Raw genomic sequence first — 12,755 nt, 5'->3', positions numbered from 1 at the left:
TCTTCCAAAGGTTGTTTCCAACAAGAATATTAACCAGGAGATAGTTGTACCTTCTTTGTGTCCGAAACCAGTTTCAAAGAAGGAACGTTTGCTACACAATTTAGATGTAGTCCGTGCTCTAAAATTCTACTTAGAAGCTACAAAAGAGTTCAGACAAACATCTTCTCTGTTTGTCGTCTATTCTGGTAAAAGGAGAGGTCAAAAAGCAACTTCTACCTCTCTTTCCTTTTGGCTTAAAAGCATCATCCGATTGGCTTATGAGACTGCCGGACGGCAGCCTCCTGAAAGAATCACAGCTCACTCCACTAGGGCTGTGGCTTCCACATGGGCCTTCAAGAACGAGGCTTCTGTTGATCAGATATGTAAGGCAGCGACTTGGTCTTCACTGCACACTTTTGCCAAATTTTACAAATTTGATACTTTTGCTTCTTCGGAGGCTATTTTTGGGAGAAAGGTTTTGCAAGCCGTGGTGCCTTCCGTTTAGGTAACCTGATTTGCTCCCTCCCTTCATCCGTGTCCTAAAGCTTTGGTATTGGTTCCCACAAGTAAGGATGACGCCGTGGACCGGACACACCAATGTTGGAGAAAACAGAATTTATGCTTACCTGATAAATTACTTTCTCCAACGGTGTGTCCGGTCCACGGCCCGCCCTGGTTTTTTAATCAGGTCTGATGAATTATTTTCTCTAACTACAGTCACCACGGTACCATATGGTTTCTCCTATATTTTTCCTCCTGTCCGTCGGTCGAATGACTGGGGTGGGCGGAGCCTAGGAGGGACTATATGGCCAGCTTTGCTGGGACTCTTTGCCATTTCCTGTTGGGGAAGAGATATTCCCACAAGTAAGGATGACGCCGTGGACCGGACACACCGTTGGAGAAAGTAATTTATCAGGTAAGCATAAATTCTGTTTTTCCAAATAGTTCCTGCTTTGTTTATAAATGCTGACTAAACACAGAAGTATTAATTAAAAAATAGATTTTGAAATGCCATCTTTTTAAATGGAAGAGAGAGAAAAAATTCACAGTATCACTTTTATTAACAGTGCATAATGTAAATTAAAGTTATTTGATCTGCTGCTTCCATATATGGTTTATGTAACACATCTGTAATCATGTTGCATCTTGCCCCTTATGTTTCAGACCTTTTCCAGGACTAGTGCTTAATAATCGTAAGTATATTTTGTTATCCATTTTTCATAAGTAGAGAAGAAAAGCAGATAGATAGATAGATAAATAGATAGATATATAGATTGATCGATAGACAGCAATGTTCTCCTAAACTTTAACCACATGGGTTGCATCATGAAGTAGCCAGGTGGGGCAGTGTAATACTTTGTAATATAACATTTTATGTTATTTTGCTACTTAACCTAGTCAAAGTACAAATTAATTGCACAATTTAACATAAATAAATGTAATGATTTTTGAAGCAAACATTAAAAAATATATATATATTAGCTAACTTATCTTCATATTGGCATACATTTTAACTGGGTAGTCAGTCATATCAGTTGGGTGTTGTGCCTATTAAATAGGTACCACTGAGAATATTATATAGATAGACAGAAAGGCAGACATATGAGAGAAAAAGTTACTACTCCATTCATTGTTAAATATAGGGGGAAACCGCTATATTCTTACCCACTGCAACATTTTTTACTAGTCTGAGAACAGGCAAAATGTCATGTACTTTGTATGTAGATATGTTTTGGGTACAAATAAAATACTTTTATTTGCTCAATGCACGTTTTTGCTTTTTATGGATATTATTGTCTCAATTCAGCTGCATTCTTCTAAAGATCTATTCTTACTTTATCTGGAAGATAGAAGCTTTGAATCATTGTGCCAAATAAACAGTCTTCTACTTGCACCTGAAAAAACAAATGTTTCCCTGCGTTTCTTATATATAATATTTTTTTAAGTAAGTTCATTTATTATATCTTCAGAACTTATCTGGGTTTATTTTTTTTTAGAAGCGTCTGAAGAAAGTGAATCAGGATCATCAGCGGAATCTGGTAAGTTAGCATGTGTATTAAGAGTTTAATTCAAAAAGTAATTATGATTAATTAATACTAGTTATATTAGGTAAATAATAGTGACATAGTCACTTTATTCATTTTTATTCATATTTCATTGTCTAATTAGGTAAAGATAAGACCCAAACAGAAGAACCTGCAAAAGAAGGTATTCATTTTGTATTTTCACATCATAATGTTCTTTTATGAATACTAAAGTAGCCTTTGCATAGCCCCTGTTTCTCTAAGAAAATGTTTGTTGTTTGACTTTAAGTTTGGGCCCATTTATTGAAATATGTAGATAGCCACAAAAAAAAAGATTTTTAACAAAGATTGTTAAACTAGGCTTTACTTCAATGAACTAGTGTTATGCAGTACACAGATAAAAGTGTTGAACCCCTTCAATAATGCAGCTAAAATATTTAAGCTATTCACTCACTGATTCTTTGATGTTAGACTTGTGTTATTCTTCATAGGTGCAGAAGAAGCAAAAGACAATTCAGAAATAAAACAGGAACCAGATCCAACATGGTAAAATTCACATTCACAAGGTAATTTTTATAGAAAAAGAGAAATAGCCATAACTATCTGCTTTACACAAAGGGACAGTGTACAGTATTTTCTTTCGTAAGACACAGAGAGTCCACAACGCCATTCCAATTAGTAGTGGGATATTCAACTCCTGGCCAGCAGGAGGAGGCAAAGAGCACCCCAGCAAAGCTGTTAAGTGTAACTTCCCTTACCCATAACCCCCAGTCATTCTCTTTGCCTCTGTCAATGGAGGATGTGCAAAGTTGGTGTCTGAAGATATTTTCTCCAACATAGGTGTGTCCGGTCCACGGCGTCATCCTTACTTGTGGGATATTCTCTTCCCCAACAGGAAATGGCAAAGAGCCCAGCAAAGCTGGTCACATGATCCCTCCTAGGCTCCGCCTACCCCAGTCATTCTCTTTGCCGTTGTACAGGCAACATCTCCACGGAGATGGCTTAGAGTTTTTTAGTGTTTAACTGTAGTTTTTATTATTCAATCAAGAGTTTGTTATTTTAAAATAGTGCTGGTATGTACTATTTACTCAGAAACAGAAAAGAGATGAAGATTTCTGTTTGTATGAGGAAAATGATTTTAGCAACCGTTACTAAAATCCATGGCTGTTCCACACAGGACTGTTGAGAGGAATTAACTTCAGTTGGGGGAACAGTGAGCAGTCTCTTGCTGCTTGAGGTATGACACATTCTAACAAGACGATGTAATGCTGGAAGCTGTCATTTTCCCTATGGGATCCGGTAAGCCATGTTTATTAAGATAGTAAATAAGGGCTTCACAAGGGCTTATTAAGACTGTAGACTTTTTCTGGGCTAAATCGATTCATTATTAACACATATTTAGCCTTGAGGAATCATTTAATCTGGGTATTTTGATAAGATTATATCGGCAGGCACTGTTTTAGACACCTTATTCTTAGGGGCTTTCCCAAATCATAGGCAGAGCCTCATTTTCGCGCCGGTGTTGCGCACTTGTTTTTGAGAGGCATGACATGCAGTCGCATGTGTGAGGAGCTCTGATACATAGAAAAGACTTTCTGAAGGCGTCATTTGGTATCGTATTCCCCTTTGGGCTTGGTTGGGTCTCAGCAAAGCAGATACCAGGGACTGTAAAGGGGTTAAAGTTAAAAACGGCTCCGGTTCCGTTATTTTAAGGGTTAAAGCTTCCAAATTTGGTGTGCAATACTTTTAAGGCTTTAAGACACTGTGGTGAAATTTTGGTGAATTTTGAACAATTCCTTCATATTTTTTCGCAATTGCAGTAATAAAGTGTGTTCAGTTTAAAATTTAAAGTGACAGTAACGGTTTTATTTTAAAACGTTTTTTGTACTTTGTTATCAAGTTTATGCCTGTTTAACATGTCTGAACTACCAGATAGACTGTGTTCTGAATGTGGGGAAGCCAGAGTTCCTTCTCATTTAAATAAATGTGATTTATGTGACAATGACAATGATGCCCAAGATGATTCCTCAAGTGAGGGGAGTAAGCATGGTACTGCATCATTCCCTCCTTCGTCTACACGAGTCTTGCCCACTCAGGAGGCCCCTAGTACATCTAGCGCGCCAATACTCCTTACTATGCAACAATTAACGGCTGTAATGGATAATTCTGTCAAAAACATTTTAGCCAAAATGCACACTTATCAGCGTAAGCGCGACTGCTCTGTTTTAGATACTGAAGAGCATGACGACGCTGATAATAATGGTTCTGAAGGGCCCCTAAACCAGTCTGATGGGGCCAGGGAGGTTTTGTCTGAGGGAGAAATTACTGATTCAGGGAACATTTCTCAACAAGCTGAACCTGATGTGATTACGTTTAAATTTAAGTTGGAACATCTCCGCATTCTGCTTAAGGAGGTATTATCCACTCTGGATGATTGTGACAAGTTGGTCATCCCGGAGAAACTATGTAAAATGGACAAGTTCCTAGAGGTCCCGGGGCTCCCAGAAGCTTTTCCTATACCCAAGCGGGTGGCGGACATTGTAAATAAAGAATGGGAAAGGCCCGGTATTCCTTTCGTCCCTCCCCCCATATTTAAAAAATTGTTTCCTATGGTCGACCCCAGAAAGGACTTATGGCAGACAGTCCCCAAGGTCGAGGGAGCGGTTTCCACTTTAAACAAACGCACCACTATACCCTTAGAAGATAGTTGTGCTTTCAAAGATCCTATGGATAAAAAATTAGAAGGTTTACTTAAAAAGATGTTTGTTCAGCAGGGTTACCTTCTACAACCAATTTCATGCATTGTCCCTGTCGCTACAGCCGCGTGTTTCTGGTTCGATGAGCTGGTAAAGGCGGTCGATAGTGATTCTCCTCCTTATGAGGAGATTATGGACAGAATCAATGCTCTCAAATTGGCTAATTCTTTCACCCTAGACGCCACTTTGCAATTGGCTAGGTTAGCGGCTAAGAATTCTGGGTTTGCTATTGTGGCGCGCAGAGCGCTTTGGTTGAAATCTTGGTCAGCTGATGCGTCTTCCAAGAACAAGCTACTTAACATTCCTTTCAAGGGGAAAACGCTGTTTGGCCCTGACTTGAAAGAGATTATCTCTGATATCACTGGGGGTAAGGGCCACGCCCTTCCTCAGGATCGGCCTTTCAAGGCCAAAAATAAACCTAATTTTCGTCCCTTTCGTAGAAACGGACCAGCCCAAAGTGCTACGTCCTCTAAGCAAGAGGGTAATACTTCTCAAGCCAAGCCAGCTTGGAGACCAATGCAAGGCTGGAACAAGGGAAAGCAGGCCAAGAAACCTGCCACTGCTACCAAGACAGCATGAAATGTTGGCCCCCGATCCGGGACCGGATCTGGTGGGGGGCAGACTCTCTCTCTTCGCTCAGGCTTGGGCAAGAGATGTTCTGGATCCTTGGGCGCTAGAAATAGTCTCCCAAGGTTATCTTCTGGAATTCAAGGGGCTTCCCCCAAGGGGGAGGTTCCACAGGTCTCAGTTGTCTTCAGACCACATAAAAAGACAGGCATTCTTACGTTGTGTAGAAGACCTGTTAAAAATGGGAGTGATTCATCCTGTTCCATTAGGAGAACAAGGGATGGGGTTCTACTCCAATCTGTTCATAGTTCCCAAAAAAGAGGGAACGTTCAGACCAATCTTAGATCTCAAGATCTTAAACAAGTTTCTCAAGGTTCCATCGTTCAAAATGGAAACCATTCGAACAATTCTTCCTTCCATCCAGGAAGGTCAATTCATGACCACGGTGGATTTAAAGGATGCGTATCTACATATTCCTATCCACAAGGAACATCATCGGTTCCTAAGGTTCGCATTCCTGGACAAGCATTACCAGTTCGTGGCGCTTCCTTTCGGATTAGCCACTGCTCCAAGGATTTTCACAAAGGTACTAGGGTCCCTTCTAGCGGTGCTAAGACCAAGGGGCATTGCTGTAGTACCTTACTTGGACGACATTCTGATTCAAGCGTCGTCCCTTCCTCAAGCAAAGGCTCACACGGACATCGTCCTGGCCTTTCTCAGATCTCATGGATGGAAAGTGAACGTGGAAAAGAGTTCTCTATCTCCGTCAACAAGGGTTCCCTTCTTGGGAACAATAATAGACTCCTTAGAAATGAGGATTTTTCTGACAGAGGCCAGAAAAACAAAACTTCTAGACTCTTGTCGGATACTTCATTCCGTTCCTCTTCCTTCCATAGCGCAGTGCATGGAAGTGATAGGTTTGATGGTAGCGGCAATGGACATAGTTCCTTTTGCGCGCATTCATCTAAGACCATTACAACTGTGCATGCTCAGTCAGTGGAATGGGGACTATACAAACTTGTCTCCGAGGATACAAGTAAATCAGAGGACCAGAGACTCACTCCGTTGGTGGCTGTCCCTGGACAACCTGTCACAAGGGATGACCTTCCGCAGACCAGAGTGGGTCATTGTCACGACCGACGCCAGTCTGATGGGCTGGGGCGCGGTCTGGGGATCCCTGAAAGCTCAGGGTCTTTGGTCTCGGGAAGAATCTCTTCTACCGATAAATATTCTGGAACTGAGAGCGATATTCAATGCTCTCAAGGCTTGGCCTCAGCTAGCGAGGGCCAAGTTCATACGGTTTCAATCAGACAACATGACAACTGTTGCGTACATCAACCATCAGGGGGGAACAAGGAGTTCCCTGGCGATGGAAGAAGTGACCAAAATCATTCTATGGGCGGAGTCTCACTCCTGCCACCTGTCTGCTATCCACATCCCAGGAGTGGAAAATTGGGAAGCGGATTTTCTGAGTCGTCAGACATTGCATCCGGGGGAGTGGGAACTCCATCCGGAAATCTTTGCCCAAGTCACTCAACTGTGGGGCATTCCAGACATGGATCTGATGGCCTCTCGTCAGAACTTCAAAGTTCCTTGCTACGGGTCCAGATCCAGGGATCCCAAGGCGGCTCTAGTGGATGCACTAGTAGCACCTTGGACCTTCAAACTAGCTTATGTATTCCCGCCGTTTCCTCTCATCCCCAGGCTGGTAGCCAGGATCAATCAGGAAAGGGCGTCGGTGATCTTGATAGCTCCTGCGTGGCCACGCAGGACTTGGTATGCAGATCTGGTGAATATGTCATCGGCTCCACCATGGAAGCTACCTTTGAGACGAGACCTTCTTGTTCAAGGTCCGTTCGAACATCCGAATCTGGTCTCACTCCAGCTGACTGCTTGGAGATTGAACGCTTGATCTTATCGAAGCGAGGGTTCTCAGATTCTGTTATCGATACTCTTGTTCAGGCCAGAAAGCCTGTAACTAGAAAGATTTACCACAAAATTTGGAAAAAATATATCTGTTGGTGTGAATCTAAAGGATTCCCTTGGGACAAGGTTAAGATTCCTAAGATTCTATCCTTCCTTCAAGAAGGATTGGAAAAAGGATTATCTGCAAGTTCCCTGAAGGGACAGATTTCTGCCTTGTCTGTGTTACTTCACAAAAAGCTGGCAGCTGTGCGAGATGTTCAAGCCTTTGTTCAGGCTCTGGTTAGAATCAAGCCTGTTTACAAACCTTTGACTCCTCCTTGGAGTCTCAACTTAGTTCTTTCAGTTCTTCAGGGGGTTCCGTTTGAACCCTTACATTCCGTTGATATTAAGTTATTATCTTGGAAAGTTTTGTTTTTGGTTGCAATTTCTTCTGCTAGAAGAGTTTCAGAATTATCTGCTCTGCAGTGTTCTCCTCCTTATCTGGTGTTCCATGCAGATAAGGTGGTTTTTCGTACTAAACCTGGTTTTCTTCCAAAAGTTGTTTCTAACAAAAACATTAACCAGGAGATTATCGTACCTTCTCTGTGTCCGAAACCAGTTTCGAAGAAGGAACGTTTGTTGCACAATTTGGATGTTGTTCGCGCTCTAAAATTCTATTTAGATGCTACAAAGGATTTTAGACAAACATCTTCCTTGTTTGTTGTTTATTCCGGTAAAAGGAGAGGTCAAAAAGCAACTTCTACCTCTCTTTCTTTTTGGATTAAAAGCATCATCAGATTGGCTTACGAGACTGCCGGACGGCAGCCTCCCGAAAGAATCACAGCTCATTCCACTAGGGCTGTGGCTTCCACATGGGCCTTCAAGAACGAGGCTTCTGTTGATCAGATATGTAGGGCAGCGACTTGGTCTTCACTGCACACTTTTACCAAATTTTACAAGTTTGATACTTTTGCTTCTTCTGAGGCTATTTTTGGGAGAAAGGTTTTGCAAGCCGTGGTGCCTTCCATCTAGGTGACCTGATTTGCTCCCTCCCATCATCCGTGTCCTAAAGCTTTGGTATTGGTTCCCACAAGTAAGGATGACGCCGTGGACCGGACACACCTATGTTGGAGAAAACAGAATTTATGTTTAACTGATAAATTACTTTCTCTAACGGTGTGTCCGGTCCACGGCCCGCCCTGGTTTTTTAATCAGGTCTGATAATTTATTTTCTTTAACTACAGTCACCACGGTATCATATGGTTTCTCCTATGCAAATATTCCTCCTTAACGTCGGTCGAATGACTGGGGTAGGCGGAGCCTAGGAGGGATCATGTGACCAGCTTTGCTGGGCTCTTTGCCATTTCCTGTTGGGGAAGAGAATATCCCACAAGTAAGGATGACGCCGTGGACCGGACACACCGTTGGAGAAAGTAATTTATCAGGTAAACATAAATTCTGTTTTTTTTTTATTTATTTTTTTAAATACATTTAAGGATATTATAAACATATACAGCGTATGAAATATGCCAACACTGAAGTATTACAAACATTGGGATATCATTCACAATATTAAAAACCAAACAAAAAAAAAACCAATGTATAATCCGGTAAACATAGATTCAGAATGTAATAGGCAAAGATAATGATATCCTAATTTTTTATACTGATATATACCTCCTCTGAAGAATGTAGGTCACTCTTGGACCGTGGTATAGTATATAGACTCGCGGAGGTAGGTAAATTAGGTCTATAGCCACTTTTGGGCTTGGTACAGTATATAGCACTAGACATATACATAATATTTTTTAAAGTCATACAATAAACCAATATAAACAATAATATATATTTCTCCAACATTGGTGTGTCCGGTCCACGGCGTCATCCATTACTTGTGGGATATTCTCCTCCCCCACAGGGAAAGGCAAGGAGAGCACACAGCAAGAGCTGTCCATATAGTCCCTCCCAGGCTCCGCCCCCCCCCAGTCATTCTCCTTGCCGCTCTGAACAAGTAGCATCTCCTCGGGGATGGTGAGGAGTTTGTGGTGTTTAGTTGTAGTTTTTTATTCTTCTATCAAGAGTTTGTTATTTTAAAATAGTGCTGGTATGTACTATTTACTCTGAAACAGAAAGAGATGAAGAGTTCTGTTTAAAAGAGGATTATGATTTTAGCAGCAGTAACTAAAATCAGTTGCTGTTCCCACACAGGACTGTTGAGATGAGAGAACTTCAGTTGGGGGGAACAGTTTGCAGACTTTTCTGCTCAAGGTATGACTAGCCATTTTTCTAACAAGACTGTGTAATGCTGGAAGGCTGTCATTTTCCCTCATGGGGATTGGTAAGCCATTTTCTTAGTCTCAAACAGAATAAAGGGCTTATTATGGGCTATACACTGGTAGACACTCTTAAGGGCTAAATTGATTGCTTTATTTAAGTATTATATGCAGTTTGAAGTTGAATTTCACACTTTTATAACATTGGGGAACGTTTTTTAGCACCAGGCACTTGTTAAGACACCTTCCCAGTCAGGAAGGGCCTTTCTCTGTAGTAGGCAGAGCCTCATTTTCACGCCATTACTGTGCAGTTACTTTTGAGTACAGTACATGCAGCTGCATGTGTGTGGGTCTGGAATCCACTAAAAACGTTCCTAGAAGGCTTCATTTGATATCATATACCCCCCTGGGATTGGTGAAGTCGCAGCAAAGGCTGTAGCTGGGACTGTAAGGGGGTTAAAATTAAAAACGGCTCCAGTTTCCACATTTTAAGGGTTAACAGCTTGAAAATTGGGGTGCAATACTATGAATGCATTAAGACACTGTGGTGAAAATTTGGTAAAGATTGGATAATTCCTTCATAGTTTTTCACATATTCAGTAATAAAGTGTGCCCTGTTTAACATTTAAAGAGACAGTAACGGTTTTGTTTTAAAACGGTTTTTGTACTTTATTAACCAGTTTAAGCCTGTTTAACATGTCTGTACCTTCAGATAGATCATGTTCTGTATGTATGGTAGCCAATGTGGTTCCCCCTTCAAATATGTGTGATAATTGTGCCAAACAAAGTAAGGACAATACTGTCACAAATTGTAAAATTGCCCAGGATGATTCCTCAGATGAAGGAAGTAGACATAGTTCTACATCATCTCCTTCTGTGTCTATACCAGTTATGCCCGCGCAGGCGACCCCTAGTACTTCTAGCGCGCCAATGCTTGTTACTATGCAGCAATTGACGGCAGTAATGGATAACTCCATAGCTAATATTTTATCCAAAATGCCAGCATTTCAGAGAAAGCGCGATTGCTCTGTTTTAAACACTGTAGAGCAGGAGGGCGCTGATGATAATTTTTCTGTCATACCCTCACACCAATCTGAAGTGGCAGTGAGGGAGGGTTTGTCAGATGGGGAAATTTCTGATACAGGTAGAATTTCTCAGCAGGCAGAACCTGATGTTGTGACATTTAAATCAAAATTAGAGCATCTCCGCGCATTACTTAAGGAGGTGCTATCTACTCTGGATGATTGTGACAATCTGGTCAACCCAGAAAAATTGTGCAAGATGGACAAGTTCCTTGAGGTCCCGGTGCACCCTGATGCTTTTCCGATACCTAAACGGGTGGCGGACATAGTGAATAAGGAGTGGGAGAAGCCAGGCATACCTTTTTGTCCCTCCTCCTATATTTAAGAAATTGTTCCCTATGGTCGACCCCAGGAAGGACACATGGCAAACAGTCCCTAAGGTCAAGGGGGCGGTTTCTACTCTAGCCAAGCGCACGACCATTCCTATTGAGGACAATTGTGCTTTCAAAGATCCTATGGATAAAAAATTGGAGGGTTTGCTTAAAAAGATTTTTGTACAGCAAGGTTACCTCCTTTAACCTATTTCGTGCATTATTCCTGTCACTACAGCGGCGTGGTTCTGGTTCGAGGAACTGGAAAAGTCGCTCAGTAGGGAGACTCCGTATGAGGAAGTCATGGACAGAATTCACGCACTTAAGTTAGCTAATTCCTTTATTTTAGACACCGCTTTGCAGTTAGCGAGGTTAGCGGCGAAAAATTCAGGGTTTACAATTGGGGCGCGTAGAGCGCTCTGGCTAAAGTCTTGGTCGGCGGATGTATCTTCCAAGACAAAATTGCTTAATACCCCTTTCAAAGGTAAGACCCTTTTTGGGCCAGAATTGAAAGAGATTATTTCAGACATCACTGAGGGAAAGGGCCATGCCCTCCCACAAGATAAACCTTTCAAGGCTAAGAATAAGTCCAATTTTCGTTCCATTCGCAATTTCAGGAACGGACTGGCTTCCAACTCGGCAGCCTCTAGACAAGAGGGTAACGCTTCCCAGACTAAACCAGCTTGGAAATCAATGCAAGGCTGGAATAAGGGTAAACAGGCCAAGAAGCCTGCTGCTGCTACCAAAACAGCATGAAGGGGTAGCCCCCGATCCGGGACCGGATCTAGTAGGGGGCAGACTCTCTCTCTTTGCTCAGGCTTAGGCAAGAGATGTTCAGGATCCCTGGACACTAGAAATAGTCTCTCAGGGTTTTCTTCTGGAGTTCAAGGAACTACCCACAAGGGGAAGGTTCCACATGTCTAACTTATCTTCAAACCAAATAAAGAGACAGGCATTCTTACATTGTGTAGAAGACCTGTTAAAGATGGGAGTGATACACCCAGTTCCAACTGTGGAACAAGGTCGGGGGTTTTACTCAAATCTGTTTGTAGTTCCCAAAAAAGAGGGAATTTTCAGACCAATTCTGGATTTAAAAATTCTAAACAAATTTCTCAGAGTTCCATCGTTCAAATGGAAACCATTCGAACAATTTTATCTACAATCCAGGAGGGTCAATTTATGACTACCGTGGATTTAAAGGATACGTATCTACATATTCCTATCCACAAAGATCATCCAAGGATTTTCACAAAGGTGCTAGGGTCCCTTCTAGAGGTTCTAAGACCAAGGGGTATTGCAGTGGCACCTTATCTGGACGACATTCTAATCCAAACGTCGTCTCTTTCCAAAGCAAAGGCTCATACAGACATTGTTCTAGCCTTTCTCATATCTCACGGGTGGAAGGTGAACGTAGAAAAGAGTTCCCTGTCTCCGTCGACAAGAGTTCCCTTCTTGGGAACGATAATAGATTCTTTAAAAATGAAGATCTTCCTGACAAAAGTCAGAAAGTCAAAGCTTCTAAAGCTTGTCAAGTTCTTCACTCTATTCTGCAGCCTTCCATAGCTCAGTGCATGGTAGTAGTAGGGTTGATGGTTGCAGCAATGGACATAGTTCCTTTTGCTCAAATTCATCTAAGACCATTACAACTGTGCATGCTGAAGCAGTGGAATGGGGATTATACAGACTTGTCTCCAAAGATTCAAGTAGACCAGATGACCAGAGACTCACTCTGTTGGTGGTTGTCACAGGATCACCTGTCTCAGGGAATGAGTTTCCGCAGACCAGAGTGGGTCATTGTCACGACCGACGCCAGTCTATTAGGCTGGGGTGCGGTCTGGGATTCCCTGAAAGCTCAGGG

The 12,755-nt window shown here is 42.1% G+C and overlaps 1 protein-coding gene across 2 annotated transcripts in view; it reads left to right on the top strand.

The window, feature by feature from the left end:
* GTF2I (general transcription factor IIi) overlaps positions 1 to 12,755 on the top strand; it is a 456,346-nt gene that overhangs the window by 420,484 nt on the left and 23,107 nt on the right. For both annotated transcript variants that reach the window (XM_053707479.1, XM_053707477.1), the window contains 4 exons: positions 1,144 to 1,172; positions 1,977 to 2,018; positions 2,149 to 2,187; positions 2,495 to 2,569. In XM_053707479.1, coding sequence (XP_053563454.1) covers positions 1,144 to 1,172; positions 1,977 to 2,018; positions 2,149 to 2,187; positions 2,495 to 2,553 — 169 coding nt within the window. In that variant the 3' untranslated portion in view covers positions 2,554 to 2,569. The remainder of the gene's footprint in view (positions 1 to 1,143; positions 1,173 to 1,976; positions 2,019 to 2,148; positions 2,188 to 2,494; positions 2,570 to 12,755) is intronic.

This window comes from Bombina bombina, chromosome 3, assembly GCF_027579735.1.
Source record: "Bombina bombina isolate aBomBom1 chromosome 3, aBomBom1.pri, whole genome shotgun sequence".
NCBI classification, from domain to species: Eukaryota; Metazoa; Chordata; class Amphibia; order Anura; family Bombinatoridae; genus Bombina; species Bombina bombina.
The sequence above is the reverse complement of the archived record's forward strand: the minus strand, read 5'-3'. Positions and strand labels throughout refer to the sequence as shown.